Source organism: Dermacentor silvarum, chromosome 1 (genome assembly GCF_013339745.2).
Source record: "Dermacentor silvarum isolate Dsil-2018 chromosome 1, BIME_Dsil_1.4, whole genome shotgun sequence".
Lineage (NCBI taxonomy): Eukaryota > Metazoa > Arthropoda > Arachnida > Ixodida > Ixodidae > Dermacentor > Dermacentor silvarum.
Window position 1 is genome coordinate 332,079,192 of NC_051154.1, and position 24,882 is coordinate 332,104,073.

Here is a 24,882-nt window from a genome sequence, read left to right on the forward strand (position 1 = left end):
TCGTTTCCCGAGCGCGCGCAGGGTGGAACGCAGTTACGCGCGGCATTTCCGAACCGCCGATGATACCAGCATATATTCTCCCGCTGAGGTTGCGATAGCGACGTGTTTGGCTCGCTTAACTTTGGTGCATTCCTGCTTGTGCGCAAAGCTGATAACGTTTCGGTGAGCCGAGAAATATCGTCACGCATTTGCTGAAGTTCGTCCTGAGCATGTTGTGCTCGCACGGAAGCCAGTGATATGGGTGCGGTGATCGCCATGAGTCGATCAGCAAGCTCGGCGACCGCAGGTAGGTCTTTCTGTTCTGACGCAGCGACAACCAAGCGGACATTTGACGGCAGCTTTTGCAAAAAGAGTTCTCGGAATAATGCTCCGTCTACACTGTTTGTTGTTTCGCCGCGCAATAGTTGCATGTGCCGCAACAGCTGACTGGGAGTACGGTCGCCGAGGTCCGTGTCGCGAAGCAGTTGCTGCAGTCGCTGCGATTCGGGGGGCGTGACACGGCGGATGAGGGTCTCTTTTAGCGTTGGGTATGCTTTTTCAGCAGGCCGGTCGAGTAAAAGATCCCGTATTTCACTGGCTATGGGCGGCGGGAGGCTGCTTACGACGTAGTGGTATTTGGTAAGGTCTGCTGTGATGCGTCGTGCTGTGAACTGCGCTTCTACTTGAATAAACCAGAGTGCGGGGTCTGCGGTCCAAAAGGGGGGCAGCTTACCGTCGACTGAAGAGACTGTCGGCGTAGCGTCCGTCGTGGACGTCGAAGTCATAGTCGTGGAGTCCGTCGTCGACGTCGAAGTCATAGCGACGATGATGCTCAACCCCGGTGGCTGCACCACTATTCCGGGTCACCAATGTTGGGACACGCTGCAAGGCTGAGCCAAGCGAGTACAGGCAACACGCATCCCGAACAACAACTGAACTTTTATTCACTCCGAAGCTCTTAAGAAAAGTGACGTGTCCTCGCGCATGCGCTCTTGGCATTGCCTACGGAAGCGCCGTTTCGTGGCGCTACAATAGCTTCCACAGGCGTTCTCGAACCTTTCTATCGGAGTCGTGATCTCGTAGCATGGCCAAAGCCTAGGAAGCTTCGATTCTTTTCTCGTACCTTCAACCGCCGCTGTCGGAGCATTCTCGAGGGGGGATGATGACTCATGCTGTTGGCGCGCGCTCACACTGTAGTAATCTCTCTGGACTCGCCGGGCGAGAAGGTGTCTCGGCGCGCGCGTGTGCTCTCTCTCTCCTTCTCCGGTTAACTTCGCTTCGCCGAGGTTCTTCCAGACGTTTCGGCGCCGTTGTTAGCGTTGTTGCTTGAGGCGTATGCGCTCTCCCCCTTTGTTGAAGTTGCCGCGGGGCCGGCGTGTTCTTTCGCTGGCTTGCGTGACACTCCGCGCGCGCTTGGATTACGCGCTGTTTTGTGACACACAGGCTTCCGTCGAGAAGCAAAATAGAACTTCCTTAAGCAGAACGTGGGAATACTTGGCGCGTTTTCCGAACGTCGATGGTTTCCCGTCGGCCTGACCACGTGCACCGTCGAAGGCACGTGGAACACCACTGGCGGCGCTGTTTATCACGACAGCGTTGTCAGACGTGTTTTAGGAGACAGGACGCTGTTGCTTCAAGCCCGGATGCCGTGCAGACCAGTGCCTCGAAAGTCCCTAGGCGATTCTGTCCCTAAGCGCCTAGGAGCTCCACGATTGCCATGACAACACGTGTTAAGCGGAAGTCACGTGACCCGCAGTGCCACGCCCCCGCTTTATCTACTAGCAATTGGAAAGTCGCCTCCGGGACCAGGCGCAGCGACCTTGCCGAGCGCAGCTCCTACCTGCGTAGGGATCGAATCGTTCAGGGCGCGTTGAATGTCAGGCGGTGTCTGGGCCACGCCGGCCGCGCTTTATTGTTGTAGCGTTTGTTATAGTGGCGGAAATTCTTGCAGTAGTGGTGGTGTGGCATGACGGCTTTTGATCTCGGTGAACTGTTGTGGTGTAAACAAGCGGATACTGCTCGCGTTTGTAACCCGGTGCCGTGGCGGAAGCCCCGGTACCAGGCGAAGCGGCGGTCATTGGGGTGTTGAGGAGCGCAGCGTAGCAACACCTCAAATAAAAAATACTGCTCCTGTCAGGTAAACTGCTCCTTCCCTGATAGTGAGATTATATTTGGATCATCAAACAGTGATGCATTTATTTAGGAATACCATCGTTTCTCTCTCGCAAGCGCGAGGACAAGCGAGTGCGAGAGAGTGTTTCCGGAAAATAAACGAAACCAGTGGCATAAGGCATGCTTTGACATGTATTGAAACTATGACGTCATGGAATCAGATTATACTTATGCTAATAATTCTAGTCATAAGTTGTGTTCAGAAATTGTAAATCGTTTAATGTTTATATATGTTATGTCTTATCTTCTCAATAAGTCACCTTTCGTCAGGAAAATATTTCTTGATTGTATCTTTTGTATTAAATCCTTTACAAGGCCTTAGATTGCTTTTTCATAGATGTGCACTTGTGCGACTTAATGCGTACAAAACACATGTATCTCCGTAACGTCTTTAACTGAATCCGCTCGTCGCATGGCTCAACCAAGAGACGCCAGTCTCTTGGAGGTGCGAGGGGACTCGGGCTGTAAAATTGAATTGTCTCCTACTCTGAGGTCTTGCAAACACGCATATAAGATCGTCACTTCAGTGAACAATCTTTCGAGGTCAAACGAAGTTTCCAGCTTAACTGTTATTAAAGGTTATATATGCATACATCGATGGGGTTCGGAAAGCTGGTCAGGCCCCAGCCCCCCCCCCCCCCCCCCCCCCGTAAAATAAAAACTGTACGCCTATGACCCAGGCACTACTTAAATGGCATAACGTTAGGCCCGTTTTACATGTTGCGAATTTGACTGCGTTTTCGCACTTGCGAATTCACAGTTGCGGCAAATGGGCCGTCCGACACCTCGTGCGTGCGATTTTTTGATTTCGCAGTGCTGAACTTTTCTGAAAACGCACATGCGGCAAGTACGGGGAACCAATCAGAACGTCGATCGTAGACACGTCATTGTGGCCTGCCTGCTTAATTTTTGGATTGATAAGGTAACGCAGTCGAACCCAAAAAAACTGTCACGAAAACAGTTTCCAAGTTGTATTACTTTTTTCACTGAAGCGAACTGACGCCAAGAATAATTCAGTCCTTCGCTAAGTGCTCGCAAATGCGAAAATCGCAGCTGCCGCGCTCGGTGCATGTGAAACAACAATGCGAAGTTCGCATTTGCGGATATCGTAGCTGCGAAAAACGCAGTGTAAAATCGCACCATGTTGACCGGGCTTTATGATGCCAGAAGCCGACGTTCATTGAACACGCGGTAGGTGCACCAAAGTACGGCCAGCGCCAACTCTAGCCGAGTTCGATATCCCAGAATTTAGAGGAATAAATCTGACCATTAGCATTCAAACAAAAGCTTTTTGCAGATTTGTTATATTTACAGAAGCATCTGTATCTGTGCAAGCACAGATACACCCAACACTGGTATACAACCAATGCCTCGTACAACACACCCTTCGTAAGCGCAGTGATGGAAGAACCGAAACCAAAACTAACTCTGGCGTCCTACGCGCCGTATGGTGTCAACGGTTTGCAACGCGTAGAGTGATACCGGTGATATCGGAGAAACATTTTCAAGCTGAACAAAAATGCTCTAAAGACGCCAACTTTTATAACCGCTTTATAACTGCAGACAGAGCTAACCAGAGCTAACCGCCCTCCTAGTAGAAACAAAGCGATCCCACGACGCGAGGCGTACATAAAAGTTGTACGAAACTAGTGTTAACAAAAATTGTACTGCCAGGCGTTCAACGAATGCTACCCTTTGCGAGAGTCGGAACAAGGCGAAGCAAAAGGCTGCTGCAAAATTTTCAAAAGTTCTGCAAACTTTAGTGCATGCCCGATCTTACCTCATTTGATTGAGATCGGTAGCTACGCTGGCGGTGCACTAACCATGAATGACAAGCCCGAAGCCGACAAATCGGTAATGAAACAAGGCCCGAAGTACAAGCAACGGTACCGCAAGGAGTGGGAAGAATGTCCGGCCTTCCGAGGTAAGTGAGCCATGTCGTTTGTTTGTTTCCATCGGCGTCCGTTTGCGTTCAAAGGACCTTCCACTCGTCGTGCCTCTGCTCGGGAATCCGCTACGTTTAGCCACGTGCGACATCGAAAAAGCGGTTTGCAGGCGGCGTCCATTTCCCCGTCATGTATAGCGGATTCACAGTGGTGCCCTTCCCCGGCGTGGCACCGGTGGCGTGCGCTCATTCGTGGGCTATTGCCCCAATTTCGCCTATGGATACCGTGGCAACTCCTAGTCGTGCCGGTCTCGCAGACTGACCTTGTATATGCGGAATACAGGCGGACGACATTGTAGCTTGCTTATAACATTTGGAAAATGCAGTTAAGCCTTCCTGCTGCTGCGCAGAGCATCCGTTGATCTTGTTGAATAATACCAGTGTCACGCAGCCACTTTTGATCGCGATCGAGCCCGACCTGGATCGAAATTTTCGACCGCGATTGGCACTCTTTCGCAGATTGAGCAAAAGAAGCAAATCGCGACCGACAAATTCGATCCGGATCGGGCTCAATCGCTATCAAAAGTGCGTCGTGTGACACTTGTATAAACTACGACCCAGCAAGAAACGTATCATTACGTCTGTCGTTCATGTCCGCTGTGTTGCCTGCAATGATGTAGATTGAAAAGGTTGGGTAAATTGAGCTTGGCCTTTACTGTTCAGAATATGCACCACGGTTTGGTATGCGTACTGCTCAACAGGAACACTAATGTGTGCGCGCACAAAGCTTATGCCAGCAGCAAACAACGATGTGATTGCACCGGCAGATCCGGTTGAGCAGAGCGTGACGGTGCGTCCACTTGTTTTTGCAGCCAACCGTACTTCCTCTGAACGCGGGCCGCACATGCACCGTCAATACTAGAGTTCCAGATTAGGGGGACGCAAGCGCAGGGGCCCCCCAGCGCCCGGGGCCGTGGCACTGCGCACGCGCAGACCGGCCTGCGCGTGCGCAGCACCGTGGCCCCAAGCGCCAGGGGGCCCCCACGCTTGCGCCCCCCCCCCCCCCAAATCCAAAACTCACTACTGTAACAGCACGCCGACGGCGCGAACGGGCTTCAAGTGCGCAATAAAGTGGATTCACGTTAAAACTTCCTAGTTCACTGAGCTATGAGATGGCGTTGCCTCTCACGGTGGCTCAGAAAAAGTCCATCACTGGTTGTGCTACCTCTGTCTGTTCATTTTTTTATGATTCCATTTTTTTCCAGCAGTACAATGTGCATATGCTTGCTTCGTGTAATCAAAACTAATGAGAACCTATAAAACACATGAGCGATGATAAAAGAGTAGGTGATGAGAAAGTACAGAAACATTGTAGGAACATCAGCACACACTGTACTTTTCGAACAAGTGGGAAACGTATTGCTTGTTGTGCTGAGATCTCGTTACTTGTGTGTTAGTTCACACCTCAGTTTGGTCTTGGAGAGTATTATTATTTTGCTTCAATCGACACATTTACAAGAAACACAATACTGCATGCTTCATACCTGTAACACATTGAAAGCTATGGCTTGTTTCAGCTAATGAGAACATATAATCTGAAGTGCTCCTTCATTTTCTGCCGTTGATCGCCCTCTGCATGATACTGACTTATTGGAAGCTTTTTGGAAGGATCAGCGGTGCACAATGGGCGAGCCTTCCTCCCTTGTCGGAAACATGCTGCTAGTGTTCATTGGTGATTGGCTGACGTGATCTCTAGCCTTCACTGCACTGCACGGAGTTTGTGAAACCAGGTGTAGTACACCTGCCATTTCTACCAAATAGTCTTCATACAGAACACTGACATGGGAAAACGATAAGTACAGCCGCCCAAATATTTAACTAGTGTGCGCGAGCGGCGACTTTCTGTGTACCAGCACCTTAAATTGGGAACAACCTTACAAATGACTATGCTATCTTGACAAGCTTTGTGAGCATAGTCAGATAGCATAGTCATTTCTAAGTTTGTTCCTAATTTAAGGTGCTGGCACACAGGAAGTTGCCACTCGCGCACACTAGTTAAAGATTTGGGCGGCTGCACATCATTGCAAGTGCTGCAGTATCAGTGCAACTTGTTTGAGTTTGTTGTTAACTCAAAGCTTGTTTGAGTTAGTGAGGTAGCAGCAGTACCAGATGACACGAGCACAACCTCGTTGCTGCTAGCTGTCTATGCCATGATGACAATGGCGATGCATAATACCAGTTACAGCAAGAGATTTGATGGGAGCTGTATACAGAGAAGTACGACACTTATAGAAACATATTGTAGGCTTCATAACCTTGTGTCACAGGGAGAAATCCATTCTGGGGATTGGCCAAGAATATGCACATGCCCAGTGCCAACGCTGTTTGTTCAAGTTCATACCCAGTGACCCAAGTCTTCCACTAGACCAGACAGCCGCCAGCAGCAAGTTATCTATTCCGGCACATATATCCAGTGGCCCAAGTTGTCTATATACAGGGTGTCCCAGCTAACACGCAGCACGATTTAAAAAGAGGAACGGCTTTATGTGAAGCAAACCTAGTGCGTATTGTTTCCAGTGCAGTGGAGCCAGTTATTTTTTCGGTGCTGAGATTTAATTAGCTAATTGCAATTAATTATCTAACTCGAGAAGTACTGACCTAATTACAAAAGTGTCAATGAGAAAATTGTAGAGCGACATGAAAAACTACCGATACAGCTTCCTGTTGCCCAGTACGTGCTACATAAAGGTGTTCTTCCGAGCATGAAAGAAGCTTGCGAATACACGCAAAGTGCCTCGAGCGACCAGTCGTGCGGCAATTCTGTGTATATTCACGGGCTCCTTTCACACTCGCAAAAAGACATTTATGTGGCACGTATTGAGTAACAGAAAGCTGTATCGATAGTTTTTCATGTCGCTCTACAATTTTCTCATTCACACTTTGGTAATTAGGGCAGTACTTCTCGAGTTAGATAATTAATTACAATTAGCTCATTAAATCTCAGCAACGAAAAAATTACTGGCGGCTACTCCACTGCACTGGAAGCAATACCCACTTGGTTTGTTTCGCGTAACGCCGTTCCTCTTTTTTTAAATGGTGCTGCGTGATAGTTTGGAAACCCTGTATATATTAGGGTTATGCGAATAGCGATTTTTGAGACTGAATTGAATACGAATCGAATAGTGAGAAAAGCAAATTGCATCGCAGATTAAATACTTTTCAAAGAATGAATAGCCGTTATCACAATTAACATAAAACAATGTTCACGGTCAAGTATTCTTAATGTTAGCAAGTTTCTGTCGTTACATAGTACGTTAGGAAGCATTGTTTATTAAAAGCACGAATGGAGCATTAGGAGCAATCAAGTAGTTTCTTCACATGGACAGGGCTCTTCACAAAGTGCGAATGATCACTCTACAGTCTGGAAAGTATGGCTACCGTAGTGGTGTAACTTGCTCCACTATGTAATATTTCTGATGTTCTTTATGTATACTATGCCCGCGGGGGTGTAAATTTACTGTAGTTTTGCCCCAGTTTTGTGTTTACCTGGGCACAGTTGACATTTTTAAATATTAGAAAATAATTTGAGAAATATTCATATTTGCAAATAGCTACTATTCGATTCGAAGACCAATTCATTATTCGAAAGTTTTGAACACTTGCACTACCCCTATTATATATCCACAAATGTATCCAGTGGGTTAACAGTGACGAATGCCATACGCCAGGGAAGAGATAAAGAAAGCTTTGCTTTAAAGTATGCATGGATAAAATGATTGGCATGAATTCTAGTGGTGAATACAGAGGACCAGTGTCTCTGAGGAAATGCTACTGTATTCCTTATATTCTGCTGCTACAAAGGCACATGTTTTTAAATTGTCACTCTTTTCTATGGGAATTTGCTTTCTGCCCTCTTTTTGTGCCTGAAGCACCAAAGAAAGTACCTAGAATATATAGTTACACTGCCAAGGAAACTTAAAAGAGAAAGTTACTAGCACATGAAATGTCATTCCAGCTTCCAGCTATTATGCCTGTAGTAGCACACACGTTTTGCTCAGCTGACCCTCTCCACCTATCATAAATGTTTCTCTCACCAGTGCGCGTGTATTTTCACTACTGGTTGATATTACATTTTCCTTGTGATACATCCTTGGAATACGCAAACTATGTACTATCGTGAGCAATATGAGCTCGAACACGCGAGCGTGTGGAAAATAGCCTCGAACCCTACATCGGCCGATTTGGAGCGGCCGCATTTGGAAACAAATTGGAAAGAGTGCCGCGCTTCCGCTGGCTGTTCACACTCCCGCCTCGATATCATTGCTGCAAAACAGTAGCTTGTAGCATGTCACTGGCCGCTAGTGGTGATATCAGTTCACATCAACACATACAGCTACATCAAATGACCCATCAGGCTATGCAGCTGCTGAGATATCGGCTGTGACGTAGACTGCCGTAATTCACTGGTCATGCTTGTATTAAATCTAGGCGGTGTTGGCTGAGCGTTCGGATAGGCCACTTTTATCATTTTTTTTGTACGCTAGCGAAGCGGGAGTACCAACAGTTAGCGGAAGAGCGCCCTTCCTTTCCTCTCCGGTTTCGGCAGCGCCATCCTCGTATGATGCTATCTAGGTTTTGAGGCTATTTTCCACGCGCTCCCGTGTTCGAGCTCATATTGCTCACGATAGTACATGGTGGCTGGGCTATGGAGTGTGATTAAAGTATGATGGCAGTGCATGGTTCAAGAGACTATTGCTCTACGCTATTCTGAGCAGTTTAGCTCACAGAACTCAAATTGAAAGTGTATCTTTTTGTTTACTACTGTATTTAGTAGAGCAGACCAACTGATTCGCAAGAGTGCAGGAAAGGATTATAGTGTACACATGTTGCTATGGAGGTTCCCTGTAAGGGGGACAATTGAGATAGGCACCCATTTCCACAGCTGGGTTTGCCATCTTCATCATTACAGGAAAGAAATAAAAAAGAAGAAAAATTGGTTAATGGGGTAGGAGATTGGCATGAGTTGCTAGGTCTATTGTGAAGAGAGAACACTCTGGAAAAAAAGAAAAAGCAACGGAAATAATTTTTACACACAAAAAGACAAAATGCATCAGAATTATAAGGAAGCAATTTTATATGAAAGTTTATATGCAACTTGCATTGCAAATGAATACACTACTATAGAGTAAAATGTAGCTCTTGTGCCCACACATAAATAGCACTTATAGGCTCAAATGCTAAATTCATCCATGCACTTTAACTTTTCATTCACTCTTCCCTACACACACATGTTCTCGCGACTTCGCCTTCTAATCATCTGTCCATACGGGACTGAGAAATTGGTGAAAGCTGAACAGTCAGGAGATTGAACTGGTTACCCCACCCAAACTACGTATCAGAGTTAGCTGGATGTCTCTTAGCCAGTGGTAGGCTGTGCGTGTCACATATTATCATGAGGTCGAGCCTTGCTTCCCTGGTGGATAACTTCTGGAAACCTACCCAAGCCTAGAGGTCAGAGCTTCAGTTCCACCACATCTTTTACTCCATCTCATCAACTGTACTGAGTTGGAAGGGGTCCTCCATTGTCCACCTCTGATTGTGCTGCCGACTGAATGGAAGCTTCATAGTAGGATCAGTGGTGCACAATGAGCGAGCCCCCCTCTGCTCTCGGAACACAAAGCTGGCTCTCGTTTCCATCCCTAGCTGCACTGCATGGATTTAGTGAGATATGGAGTGTATAGGGCACCCGCATTCAAGAACAACCTTTTCTTGCTGTATTTGTTACCAGTTCATTCTTCTGAATGGCATGTATTAGCATATTACCAGCGTATTAGCATGTTACCAGCTCTATCACAATGCATTCAATTTGGATTCCGGCTTATACTTGCAGCCGCCCGGTAGACTGTCATCACGTACTAACCATCCATTTGCAGTTATGCCCTACGTGCCAAGAGTTGACGTCTATAAAAATTCGTTTCTGCCCAAAACAATTATAGAATGGAATAACCTTGACCGACAAGTATTTGACAATACTTGTTCATTGGACACTTTTGAAAAAGAGCTGGAACTGTGCTGTATTGATTGAATGTACCCTTCCCACCCTGTAACAGCCCGGAAGGGCTAACAGTATTGGAAAAATAAAATAAAAAAATATATTTAGCTTCCACAGATGAACTACTATAAAATTTGAGAACATCTGTCAGATAGACCAGGAAGACAAAGTAAACCATGTTCCTTATGCCCATTTTAATAAATGTGCAAGAAAGTTACTTTTCTTAGTGACTCATGGTAGGGAATGTTTTGAGCGACATATTGCTGAAATAGTCGGCTGTTAAGTAAGTGTTGTTGAGTAGTGTAAAGTTCTTTGCAACTATTTTTTTTCTCCTTAAATGCATAGTAAATGTCAATGTATATAATAAGAAAGCATAAGTGCTGCCTGTCCTTCCTGAATATTTTATGCAGCTCTTTTATTTTGCAGCAATAGTGGCAACCTTATCTATGTATAGCCGAGTAGCATTTAGTACATTAAAATGCCAAATGATTCTACAAGTTGTAAATCATATAGGTAATGCGATAACACTTGTGTAGAATGTCAGCATGAGAACAAACACTGAGTCTGCCTAGTGTTTACTGAGAATATGAGAATGTTTCGGTGCTGACAGATATCTGCTTTTTTCCATTCAGTAATATGTTTGCTTGCTGTATTCACTCAGGCAAGTGAATTTATTGCATTATTCATTGCTACTTCTAGTAAATAGGAGTAGTTAACAGTACAACTGCCATTGATTGCTTGAAGAGATCAAACATTTTCAGATGTCCTCTCACAGTTAACGATTAACTCTTCCAGCGCCACTGACGTACCTGTGTGTTTCTGTCCCACCATGTTCCTTCTGACATTCTTTTTGTGAAATAGGAAGGAATGTGAGGACCACATCAAGAGAGCATTTGTCATTATCCATGCAATTATTTTATTCCTGCACAACCAAAACTAAACCGTTGTGTTCATTTTATAATATCAGTGAGAAAAAAATATAATGCTGAGGTTGTGTCATCTCTGAAAAGAACTGACACTAAAAGGATTAAAAAACTGTTAGACTAACTTGCACATAGGCATGCTACCCAGCTGCGATTTATATTTGGTTCCAACCACATACTGTGGAATAAGCTGAGTAAAAATTCACTATCTATCGGCACACTGCACTGGGAAAAGACTGTTTTCGAAATGCGCAGTGAAAATGTGTCTTGCTTTCTCACTGAATGGAACAGGCTGGCTGGCGCCTGTGGTGGAGAATGCCTGCATAGCGTTCTGCAAGAACTGCAAGATCACTTTCACGGCCAAGCTGAGTGACATCCGGTCCCACTCTACCTCACGCAAGCACCAGAAGGCCATGCAGGGGCAGCTGCCAACCAAGCGCATGTCAACTGTTCTCAGGCTCCAGGGCATTGCATCACTTGACGTATGTTGTTTCTTTGTTTAGTAGTGTAAATTTCACACTTCATGGGAATCTAATCTTCCTCTCCATTCTTTTCCTTGCTCTACTGCAAAAGTGAACATTTACTTGTTCCAAAATTTTTTTCGTTGGCTGCCCTGCAAAGCTCTGCTGTAGCCAGCAATCTGAGGAAATGTGTTCAACTTTCACTGGTTACACGTCATAGATGTATCAAACAGCTTTGAGTATCAGCTTTATTTTGCCTTGTAGCTGATTTACGACTTCTTGAGCACCATGGCAATGCATGTTGAGGACATGCCTGCACCTCTTTAGTGAACAAAATGCAGCACTCTACATTCAGTACACAGATTAGGTTGTTCCAGAAAGTGCAGAGCACTTGATAGGTGCATGCAACTCCATGGTTTCAAGGTAGTAACAGAAAGCAGACAGTATCAGCACCAAGACATCTGTTTAAAGCTCACACACAGGCTACATTCCTACTCACAAGCAATAATCATGGAGCATTAAGAAGAAAGTGTATGCTGGCGCGTACGTATCACTGTGCTCCTAACCCCCCGCCCTTTATTTTTTTCATGAACGACAGATAAACTTGGCTACTGCCGCAACTCTAACTCTTCAGTAGCAGCCTTCCAGAATAATAACTGTAGAACTGCAGTTGTCATTTGTTAACATACAGAATTTTGGAAAATGTTTATTGCGTAAAAGATCACTTGGTTTACATAAAAATATTTTATTTATACGTTTTTTATGCTGGCTTCTCGTGACAATATATTGTGTTAGACAGCGAAAATCGAATGTTGTTTTGCCGTCTATATAAGTGAGATGTGTTGAAAGAAGGCGTGAACGACATTTTTTTAATGATTTCGGCCTCGATCACTTCAGTTGGCTTTGGATCATGCGTTCACTGTACCGCTGAGCCTAAAAAATGCGCTCTCCGAATTTGAGAATGTTTAGCGAACAGAAAGTGGAAAGGAATCTTTCCAGCACGGAGCCCCATTGTATGTATATTACTGTGCATGGGGAGTGTTGATATTGCGTGCATCCAGACATTCGATTGAGCGCATCGCATGGCAAGCCAATGTGTCCGCGTATGCCTGCCACTCGCGGCTGCATTTTAACTTCGCCAGGCGAACGAGGTGAATTCGCAATGGCGAGTTGTATTAAAGGATGATTATACTTCCTGAAATTAAACTAAGAAAATGAATAAAATTCTCAAGGGGTGCGGAAAGCAGGTCAGAATAATTGCGTCACCCTACAGTTACCTGGGCTACAGTGTACTAGTAGAGTGTGCTAGATTGGGGGAGTGGGTGGTAGTGTACCTGGGCCGGAAGTTTGAGTCGACATGCAGCTGCGCATTCCTTTCGCCGGGTCATGACTCTTCATGGCCAGATGTGTGGCATCGCTACAAAATAGCACATCTGAAGCGGGCGGCCGTCGCAGCTTGATGAAACTCAGGTTAACACAATGTGAAATGAAAACAGATGCTAAGCAAAATGTAGAAAGAAAAACAAAAATACTGCTTTGATATGGTATATCTGCCGCTGTAGCTTTTTTTTGCGGGTACGTGTGCGCACACATCACAGCATCGCTTTGGAACGATATCGTCCGATATTGTGCTCTGGCCAATCCTGCGCCCGGAGCCGTGCAGAATGAAAATGAATGAACTTAAATAAACTTTACCTGTAAAAATAAAAGCGTCTCTCTCTCTCTCTATTATGGGTCACCGCTCTCTTTATTTCCCATGTCCGTGCGATACGGCTCTGGTTATACGCTCCGCATCTGGTGAAATTGTACGGCGGTGAGCACTCTCGAACTGTCGAGGCATTGTACGGCGCACGGTTGACAGTACACGACAGCACAGCTATTCGCGCCACCACCCTCAGCTTTTCGTTGTTATATTCCGGTGTTGTCGGTTGACGTTTTATCGGTCATCTGAATAGCAGGCTGACCATAAAGAGAAACTGCGTTGCGACATAACGAGCCTGCCGGTACCCGAGCAAGTTGCAACACAGCAGAACGTGGGCAAAAACATTTTGTTTCTTTGATAGGCGCCAAAGAAATGCGCTCAGATGGGACTTCACATTTCAAGCACCTTGCCTTTATTTCTTCTTTCTCCAACTCTTGAGATATATACATGTATAGTTACTGCAGTTTTGCTGACTTGATACTTAGCTAAGCAAACGTAACACCCCTCTCCCACCACTTGTAAAATGGAGTGCCCGAATTCTTCACATTCATTAACTTCACTCCAGAAATTGCCTTCTGCGTTCTTCATGTTGTAGGATCTGGTTGCCAGCTGACAGTGAATGTGCCGATTTATCTTTTTAAAAATAAGATCATGACTTGTATTAAGTCTGCACTAGAAAGAACAAAAGAAATAGATAGCAGAGAAATGCACATGACTGCACCATCTCTATGTCATGCTCATGCTTTTACAATAATTTACGCCTTACAATAACTTCTAACCTTTTCAGGCATTAGGCATTATGGCATTATGTATATAATTGTGTATGCCAAGATTGTGCATCAACAGCAAAAGCATTGACGAATGTAATGATATTTAAAATGTGCCACGTACATCGTGAAGCACTACCGATATTGGAGTGAGCTGAAAGTTTGAATATGTGAATTTTTTGTTTTAGTAAAATGAGTGGGCAGGTATAGGCAGTTGGACATTTTCGCTTAGTGTCAGTGCCTCACTCAACCCACTTATAGCATATAATGGTTTTAACAATAGTACTCGGATGTAACAATTAACAGCCACTGTACTGTCAACTTTTGTGTGTTGTATGGTGAAATAAACCGCTTATTACAATGTTCCTATGCCACATTATTGACTACAACAATTAAATCTGGCTACTGGGAACACTTAGTCCAGGAAAAGGGGAAAAAAATATCTGCGAGCCGATTTGCGACAACCACCTATGCGCCGGGCATCCCACATGGCACACCTTGTTGCCTCTCTCCCATCTCTCTTCCAAGCCTTCGACGTCAAAAAGAGGGTGGAAAAGAAATGAAAGAGGGGCGTGCGAGGCCGGCGATGCGATGCGACAAAGGTGTGCCTTGTGGGGTGCGTTGCACAGATGCATGTGTGGCAAAGCTTCTTGAGAGCGTTCTTCCTTTTTTCTTGCTGTTAAGCTATGTCGACTACAAATGTGGGCCCCCTTTTATGTAATGTCTCTGGGCCCTTAAGGTGAAGTAAATAGAATGAAAGTTTGTAGGGGGTTTGCAAATAAGGATTTTTGAGACCAAATTTTATATGAATCGAATAATGCCCGAATCAAATTTCGAATACATTTAGCAAAGATTGCGAATAATATAAAATTGTTATCACATCAAATCTCTTTATTTTCCTTAAAGACCCCTATTGGGGTGTTACATAAGGGGTGGGGTTTTAAAACAGTCGAAAATGTCGATGGACAGGTTATGGCAGCGATATGGTGGGGAAGGCCGTTCCAATCAGTTGCTGTTCGCGAAAAAAAGTTCATGAAGGTAGTAGTATGGGCTCGTGGATGCAAAACTTGCAGAGGGTGACCGATGCGAGGAGATCACTTTGGCAACAGTGGTTAGCGGCATAGGATTCGTTCCTAACCATTCTCTGCATATTTCTGCAGATTTCGTGTGCATCTGATTCCCGGAGCCATCTGTGTGAACAACGATACTATATCAAGACGCACACGTGTAAAGCCAGCGACCCCAGCACTGTCATCACTGCATCGCGTGCAGCGCCGCCTACAGACAGATCCTGCATTTATAAGCGACCGCCCTGGAATGTCGATCATCACTTTGGCAGCAGTGGTTAGCGGCATAGGATTCGTTCCTAACCATTCTCTGCATATTTCTGCAGATTTCGTGTGCATCTGATTCCCGGAGCCATCTGTGTGAACAACGATACTATATCAAGACGCACACGTGTAAAGCCAGCGACCCAGCACTCATCACTGCATCGCGTGCAGCGCCGCCTACAGACAAATCCTGCCTTTATAAGCGACTGCCCTGGAACGTCAATCATCACTTTGGCAGCAGTGGTTAGTGGCATAGGATTCGTTCCTAACCATTCTCTGCGTATTTCTGCAGGTTAGTGCTTCTGAAATTTTCCTTATAGCCCATAAGTTTTTGCCGCCACCACTGCTGCCGTTCTTTGCTTTTTGTATTGATCTGCATAACTCTACAAGATTCCCACTAATTCCGAGTTGGCGAAAGAACTTGAGCATCTAGGTTCTGAAGTCGCAGAAATGCGTCAAAGTCTTAGTGTGTTTAATGAATTGTACGAATCTGTGAAAGCAAGAAACGACAACCTTCTCCAAGAAAACAAATCCCTGAGAGACGATAATAAGTCTTTGATTGAGAGTAACAAAAGCCTTTCACAACGAGTAGCTGACCTTGAGCAGTATTCCAGGCAAAATAACGTAGAAATTAAAGGTATTCCACAGACTGAAGGAGAAAGCTGCTTAACAATTGTCCAGGCTTTAGGCGACAAGATTGGGTGCCCTGTCACTGCTGGTGACATTGACATTGTTCACCGCGTGCCTGCCAAACAAGGAACTAACATTATCGCGCGGTTCTGCTCGCGAACAAAAAAAGCTGACTTTGCTTCCAAAGCACGCAAAGCAAGACTCACAACAACTGCAATAGGGCTGTCACATAAACCACCCACTTCTATTTATGTTAATGATCACCTCACACCCGATAATAAGCGGCTTTTTGCGCAGGCGCTAGAGCTCAAGAAGTCTAAAGGATGGAAATTTCTGTGGACCAATAACTGTGCCATTAAGGCCAGAAAGTCGGAAAACAGCCGTGTTCATCGCATATGCAGTGCGAATGACTTGTCAGTCTTCAAATAATTTCTTCCTTGCTTGCACTAACGTATAATTCACCATGGCTGACTCAGTTTTTACTCTTGATGAAGTGAAAGCTCTATTTAAGGAAAAACAACCCACTTTATCCCTAATACATTGGAACATCCGCAGTGTTCGTAAGCATCATGATGATTTCATCGCTCTTCTTTGTAGTCTTGATCATGCCTTCTCTTTCGTATGCCTATCTGAAACGTGGTTATCGTCTCATGACGGGAATCTATACGGTCTTTCTGGCTACACTTCTGAATATTGCCATCGTGAAGGTTATCGTAGTGGCGGTTCGGCCATTTTAGTAAAATCTTCATTATCATATAAGCGTCGCCATGATCTTTTTTTTCGTCATTGTCTCTGTGAATGAGTGTGGTTAGAAGTAGAGAGTAATACTCTGCAGCTGCCTACCAAACATAACATCATAATTGCATGCATTTATCATTCACCTTCTTCCTCCTACATCGAGTTTTGTAAAGAATTTGAGCAGTTACTAAACATAGTCACTGATGAAAACAAGGATATTGTGATATGTGGCGACATTAACATCAACATTATCAACCCTGACAGTCAATGTTGCTCTGAGTACTTACGTACTTATCTTAGCTGTGGACTCTCCTCTCTAATTACAGCTCCAACCAGGTGTGAAATAGGCGGACCTAATACTTTAATTGACCATGTACTGTCTAGCATACTTACTGATTTTAGCACAGCTGGAATAGTGGACTATGCCGTAACAGACCATTACCCTATATTTTTTTTGCATAGGTTCCGTAATGCCTTCTCCAGCAGCAAAATATGTCAGGACTTTCTTTGATTCTAATAAATTCACTTGTATGATTCGTGCGATTGACTGGGCTGACGTGCTGGAAGAGAAATGTGGCGAAAGGGCTTTTGAATCTTTTTTTGCAAAAATATCCGAATGCTCTAACTTATGTACAAGTAACACTACTGTGACGCGATGGTTTAGCTCGCCAAGAAAGCCTTGGATTAGTGATTCTTTATTACGGTCCATTAAAAAAAGAGATAATCTTCGTAAGAAACTTAAAGTCCAGCCATTCAATAATGCGTTGCGACTGCGCTTCCACACATATTCAAATGTTCTAACAGCCACTTTAAAAAATGCCAAGCGTAATTACTACGAAAATAAAATAAGGAAAAATGGAAGTGATACCAGACGAAACTGGCAGGTTATTAAGGAATACTTGAACATTCGTACAACTAAAAATCACATATCGTGTGTGAACCACGGTTCTGTTAATATTACTGACTCTCAAGACATAGCTAATGTTTTCAGTGACCATTTTAGTATTACGGACGGTAGTCAGCCTGATTCAACGTTACTTAATTTTCCACGCTGTTCTCATTCCTTTTACCTGTTCCCCACAACATCGCTAGAAGTATGTAATGTTATCAATTCTCTTAAAACAACCGGCCCAGGCCTCGACTTGATACGCCCCTCTAGCATTAAGCTTGTATCTAACGAAATCTCACCTGCGTTAGCACATATAGCAAACAGATTATTTATAGATGGCATCTTTCCTAATCATCTGAAGACAGGTAAAGTAATCCCAGTATTTAAAAAAGGTGACCATAAGTGCATGAGTAATTATCGTCCTATCTGCATTTTGTCTTTCTTCAATAAGGTTATCGAAAAACTAATACACAATCGCTTAACTAAATACTTATCGAAATTTAATCTTTTAACTCCTGATCAATTTAGTTTTCGTGAGAATTTTTCAACTGAACTAGCACTTATTACTTTTACTGAGAGGGTTAAGTTAGCCATCGATCAAGGCCTCTTGGTGGGTGCTCTCTTTATTGATTTCACTAAGGCGTTTGATACAATTAACCATCGTATTCTTTTAAGTAAACTTGAATCTTATGGCATTTCTGGGCCGCCTTTACAATTAATTCGCAACTACCTAATAGACCGACCATATATAGTAGAAGTTAATGGTGTCTTCTCCTCATCAAAAATTGTAAATACAGGCGTGCCTCAGGGATCAATACTTGGGCCACTTTTATTTATCATATTCATTAATGACTTGCCAGAAATATTAACACATGCACACTGCCTTCTTTATGCCGATGACACCACTATTTTCGCATCTGATGAAAATTTACTCGCATTGCAGGATAAGCTTAACGCTGACCTAGCGAATGTTCATTCATGGTGTGTAAAAAACAAGCTATCCATTAACCCATCTAAGACAACACTTATGGTATTCCATTCTTCAAGAACTTATTACATTGACTCTATTGTAGTGTCTCTAAATAATAATGTACTTAGAAGATCCGCGTCTACTAAATTTCTTGGTGTAGTACTAGATGAGAACCTAAAGTTCCAGTGCCATATTCAATCACTTATTCAAAAAATCTCATTTGGTATTCACATCATCATAAAAATGCGCTCTTCATTTCAGCAAACCATTCTCATGTCTTTATATTACGCATACATACACAGTCATCTCTCATACTGCCTGTCATCTTGGGGTAATACATATGCCATACATCTTCATCAGCTAGAAGTTTTGCAAAAGCAGGCACTACGACTAATTGCATTCCAATCGCATACATCTCCCTCTGCTCCCATATTCCGTTCCCTAAATGTTTTACCTTTACGCATGTTATTTAATCATAAGCTGTCACTGCTTATGTTTCGTCTTATAAATACCGAGCTTAATATTCCAGGTTTTACTCGCTCTAGCCTAATAAATTATAACAACACAAGATTTTCAGCACAACTCAATCTTCTTCCAAAAGCAAGAACTAATTATGGGAAATTTACCGTCGCGTTTTTAGGCATTTCTGTTTGGAATTCAATACCATCTGATATGAAGTCATCTACATTATTATCATTCAACCGTAGAACAAAGGAGCATTTCATGAACACTTTAACTGACACATAGTATAATTTAACTAACGTAGAAATAATTAGATGTTGTTCTGATTCACTATTATGCAATGTACTGTCCAAAATACCGAGTCACTGAATTTTGCCTATAAATTGATACTTCTCGTTGTTAGTTTTACGTGCCGTTTATCCTCGTTTGAATTTCTGCAAGTTATCTTTAATGATTTATGCAATTTTTTTTCTTTCTTTTTAACTGTGTGATTATACTAGTGATGTTTTTAAAAGATTTTTTTTCTCTCTTACCGTTCATTTCCGTTCATTTCCGATTATATATAATTTGTATATATATATATATGACATGACTCGCTGTTTGCCACGATCCTACTAACCCCCTTTTCATGTCTTGTTAGGAGGTCCCCCCGACAGTTGTTACTTCGGGACCTCCGAATGTGTACTTACACCCACCCTGTATTTGATTTTGTCGTCAGATAAATATTGATTGATCGATTGATTGATCTGCGTGGTGGGGGTGCGCAGATGTATGGTTCTTGTCTTAGGGGCGATTAAAAGAACTTGTGATACAAAACAAGACTGGCAATGCAACGGTGAGCAGAAAGGTTACACAAACCTGATTGCGATTTGAGAGATGATATGCCAACGTCATATAAGTATGAAGAGTGAATAAATCTGGTAGCCCAGTTTTGTACCGCTTTGATGGCATTTCTTAAATATGCTTGATGAGAGTTCCAGATGGCCGATGCGTATTCCAGTTTAGTTCTGATGAGAGAGATGTATGCTTGTAGTCTGATGTGTTGAGGGGCTTCCCACAGGTGACGCTTTAAGAAACCTATAGGTATTAGCCGATGATATCAGGTTAGTCACGTGCAGACGCCAAGATAAATCATCAGAAATGGTGATACCTAAGTATTTGTAAGACTAGACGAGGTCAACAGGGGAGTTAGAAATGGTATATTCGAAGACAAAAGGGTTGCGACGACGGTGAAAAGATATTTACTTGCATTTGTTAGGGTTGAGTGTAATCATCCACTGCAAACACCAGTTTAGCACATGGTTTAGGTTTGCCTGAAGGGATTCTTGGTCAGAAGGGCTAGTTACTGAACGATAAATAATGAAATCATCAGCGAACAAGCGGATATGACAAGATACGCGCTGGGGTAAGTCGTTAATGTAAATGAGGAATAACAAGGGACTGAGGACAGAACCCTGCGGAATGCCGGAGGTGACTGGTAGTGGGTTTGAGGGTTGGTTATTAATGAAGACGGACTGAGAGTGATGCCTGAGAAATTCGTTAATCCATGCGATGATGTTTGGATGTAGGTTCAACTGGGAAAGTTTAGGAAGCAAGCGTTGGTGAGGTACTTTATCGAACGCCTTAGCGAAGTCAAGGAAGATACCGTCAGTTTGTAGATTAATATCAAGGTTGGCGTGAATGTCATGAAGAAAAATGGCTAGTTGAGTATCGCACGAAAAATCCATATGAAAACCATGCTGTGACGGCTGGAAGAAATTATTGGAATCTAAGAATTGCGTGATTTGGGAGTAAATGACGTTTCATAATTTTGCAGCATATACTTGTTAATGAAATGGGCCAATAATTAAGAGGTGAATCAGTATTACCTGTTTTGTGCACAGGAACGACCTTCCCCACTTTCCAGTCGTCTGGAATGGATTCTTCAGAGAGTGATTGTGAAAACAATAAAACGAAAATACTGGAACAGGTTAGGTTAGCGTCTTTCAAAATTTTTGAATTGATGTCATCTATGCCAGCGGCATATTAATTTTTTATTTGATCTATTATGCGTGAAATTTCATTACTGCAGAACGTTATGGCTTGCATGGTTGTAGTAATAATAATGGTAATGTAAAACATGGTGCTTTGGATTCATCGGTAAAAACCGATGAAAATGCAGTGTTGAAGGTGTCTGCACAGTCTGTATCAGTCATGATTTGACCAGCATTGTTGGTGAGGGTGACAGCGCGTGCTTCCTTAGGGTTTATCGCCTTCCAGAATTTCTTGGGGTTATCGACTATCATATTTTGTAGCTCTACTTCGTAAAATGAGCGCTTAGTACTTCCAATCGCTGTCAAGTATGCGTGCTCAGCTTCATAGTACTTTTCCCATGCGTGTGGGTTTGCGTGGCGCTTAGCGGCACGAAATGCGCATTTTTTCTTGTTTTCGAGCCTTTTTAGTGTCTTTATGAACCAGGGTTTCTGATTACCCTTTCGAAAACTTCATGACGGGATGTATTTATTCGTTAGTTTGATAATTTTTATGTTTGAAAAGCGTCCAGTTCTCATTTACACTTCTGGAAAGATAGGTCGTATCAAAGACCGACAGAAAGTTCTTTAGTTCAGAGTTGATCGCTTCAGTTTCCCTTATCGTAGAGCCTAATAGATTTCTGGGAAGTTTGCTTTAATTCAGGTGAGAAGTTAAAATTGGCATGAATTACTTTATGGTCGCTGATTTCTCCGAGGCATGTAATGAAATTAACGCTGTCTGGATGAGTGGTCAGTATGAGGTCCAGAGTGTTTCCCTTGCTTCCCCTGCGATGCGTGTCTGTTCAGATACAACTTGGGTTAAGTTAAAATTAAGGCAAACGTCAATAAAGTCATTTGGCTCTCCTTGACTATGGGCTGAGGTTGATTACTCCAGTCAATATTGGGGTAATTGAAATCCCCGAATAGTAGGATGTGTGCTTTAGGGTGCTTTGAAACTAGTTGGCATTGTGGAGCTTGCGGGGAAAGTCTGGACTTTTGTCATGTGGCCTGTAACACACACCAATTAATAGCGTTAGTGGTGAAGTGTGGCACATAACCCACAACATTTTTAAGTCTGACGCAACATTAATGGCAGAACAAGACAATTGTTTGCTGACTGCAATTAGAACTCCTCCCCCGCAAGAATCTTTGCGATTGGCGCGAAAAAGATGAAAATTAGGCAGGTCAAACAGAATTTCTGAGTCAGTGATGTTGTTGTTCAACCATGTTGCGGTTAATATAAGTAGATTGCTGCCTGACGAAGTTAGAAGGTTTGATACGATATCGCGTTTTGGCAGGAAGCTGCGAATGTTAGTAAAGATTACTGATAGCGAAAAGTTGGCACGAAGAGTAGGCGGGGGATAGCGTGATGAAGGGCAAGGATGAGTTGATTGTTAAGATATTTCTTTTGCACATTCTGCAATTTCATCAAAGACGTAACGTTTAGGGCCAATATGCAAAGTTTTAAATCAAAAGGGGAAAAAGCACAGCCTTTGCCCTCGCAAACGCGAGAAGTTGTTTCTGGCAGTTTTGAACGTGGTGCGAAAAGTCTTCACCTACGCTATAGTCGGTACCTTTGAATTTTGAACCTTTAGAAAGAATTGATTCTTTAGTTTTAAAGACAATCACAATTGATATAAAACAACGTCCACATCCCAGTATTCTTAAAGTTAGCAAGTTTCTGTTCGTACATAGTACATTATGAGGCATTGTTTAGTAAAGACACAAACACCCTGCATTAGGGCCAAATAAGTAGCTTCTTCGCATTCACGGGGCTCTTCAGAAAGTGCGAATAATCGCTGTACAGGCTGTAAAGTATGGCTAAGTGACATAGCATGCTCTGCTACGCAAGTTCTCGTGTTTTATGTCTATACTATACCCACAAGAGTGAACTTACCGTACTTTTTCTACAATTTTATGTTTAATTGGGCGCAGTAGATGTTTTTAAATATTGTAAAAGCATTAGAAAATTATTGAATTTACGAATAGTGGCTATTCGATTCGTTATTTGGAAGTTTCGACTATTTGCACACCCCTAAAAATTTGTACTTGAAGCCGTCTCCTTAAAGGTTGGCCGATACTATCCAAGGATTCCTTTCACTCACTTTTATTTATTTCTTATCATTAACTAATAAAAACTGGCCAATCATGGTGATAGCATCGCCGGAGCGCACTGTTCAGACCAGTGGTGAAGTACAAAAAGGAATGGCATTGAAATAGAATCAATACATTATACCAGCTCTGCTTTTCATACACACACCAAACAATGCACATGATAAGTGTAGAATGTTACAGCATAGCTCTGCCACTTAACATTGTTGCCCAAGCCACCCGCCAGCTGCTTTGTGCACATTAGCTAATGCACCCTGTGAAGTGGCAACAAATGAAGTGCAGTGTTTGCTTCCCTACGCAGGTGAGGAACGTAGTGAGCCTGTATCGGGAAATAGCCCGAGTACCAGATGCCCGAGATGCGTTTGTGGAACTGGGCCAGGATGGTCAGTCTTTGACTCTGCACACTCTGTGGGAGGTACGCGACGTGGAACGAGGGGAACAGTCCCTCTTCTCCAGGCACCACCTGGGCGTGTTCGATAAGCAGAACAAGCTGAGTTTCCAGGCTGTTGGTCATCCTGAGGACTGTTCATCTGAGTGAGTGTTGACCTCTTTCAAAAAAGCCATGTCATGCTGAATTGTTCGTTCTTATCAGATTATGAAAGCTAGCTATACTAGCATTGGATTGACTCAGTCTTTGGGAGGGTGACTGCTACTTGGAATGCCGATGGCTCCTCTCCTGTTATGGATTGGTCCTTGGGCGAGACAGTTAGTGTTGGCAACGAAGAGTAATAGGTATCCATAATAGGCACATACTATATATTTTCACTTTTCATACTTTTCTATTTTAATCAATTGTTCAACATAATGTGTCTCCACATTAATCCGTGCAGTATTCACACAAGCTTGGGCCAAGCTTGGCTCTACAGTCAGGACTTTGTGTAAGCTGTGACAGATTTGTTTTACAATAATAATTATCACTTGATTGATTGACTGACTGATTAATTATTGGGTGAGTAAAGGGTTCTAGCGCTGCATATAGGGCATTTACTGCAATGTATTCAATCTGGACATTCATGTGATTTCTTCTATTTTGACTTCTTGCAGAGTTTTAGCAGCATTTTCTCAGTCTGGATCGTACAAAGCTGTCTTAAGGAAAGTCGCCAAGAAAGGAGAATTCAAACAGATGATGGAGGTTTGTCTCTTGTGTTTCCTTGTTTTTGAGGCAAGAATAATGACTGTACGTAACATTGGTATGACAGAGTTAAACCTTTGCCTCAACATTTAGATGTTGTAATGGCACTTTGAATTGAATATATATATATTTAAAGTGTTACCGCTGCATACGCACTTTATAGTAAAAACTCTTTCTACAGCGTCAGAAGTCAAATATGAGTCTAATCGATGTGCACTTTTTGTTAGTAACAACCATATGAAGCCAATGGACAGCAAATTCAAGAAAAAGCATAGGGGAAACAACTATAGATTTTGAAACTGAACTACAGAAATAATAAGGAAAAGGGAAACGAAGGCGGAAGAAAAGACAATTTGCCATCTGTGGGAGCCACACCCACAATTTCCACATGAGGCATGCATTGCTCTACCAATCCGGTTACGGCATTGACTCTCCCCCTTCTCCCCCATCCTTCTGCACTTACTTTCTGGAGTATTTGTGTATGTGTACTAAACCTAAGAGTGCTAGCCAGCATTGATGTTTTAGATTGCATAATGTGGACATATTACCTTTGCTGATCGAGTAACTTAAAAATTCAGTTTCCATGTTTCCCTATGTTAATGACCAGAGAGTTTTGGTACCTCTAAATCATCTCCAAGTTAGACATCTGAAGGTTTGTAAACCATAGT

General features: G+C 43.3%; 1 protein-coding gene across 1 annotated transcript in view; it reads left to right on the plus strand.

Moving 5' to 3' along the window:
- Positions 1-3,874: 3,874 nt before the first annotated feature.
- The window catches only part of LOC119437361 (acylamino-acid-releasing enzyme-like), a 58,995-nt gene continuing 37,987 nt past the window's right edge, over positions 3,875-24,882 (plus strand). Inside the window, exons 1-4 of the mRNA XM_037704395.2 lie at positions 3,875-4,075; positions 11,303-11,493; positions 23,384-23,616; positions 24,127-24,214. Coding sequence (XP_037560323.1) covers positions 3,976-4,075; positions 11,303-11,493; positions 23,384-23,616; positions 24,127-24,214 — 612 coding nt within the window. The 5' untranslated portion in view covers positions 3,875-3,975. The remainder of the gene's footprint in view (positions 4,076-11,302; positions 11,494-23,383; positions 23,617-24,126; positions 24,215-24,882) is intronic.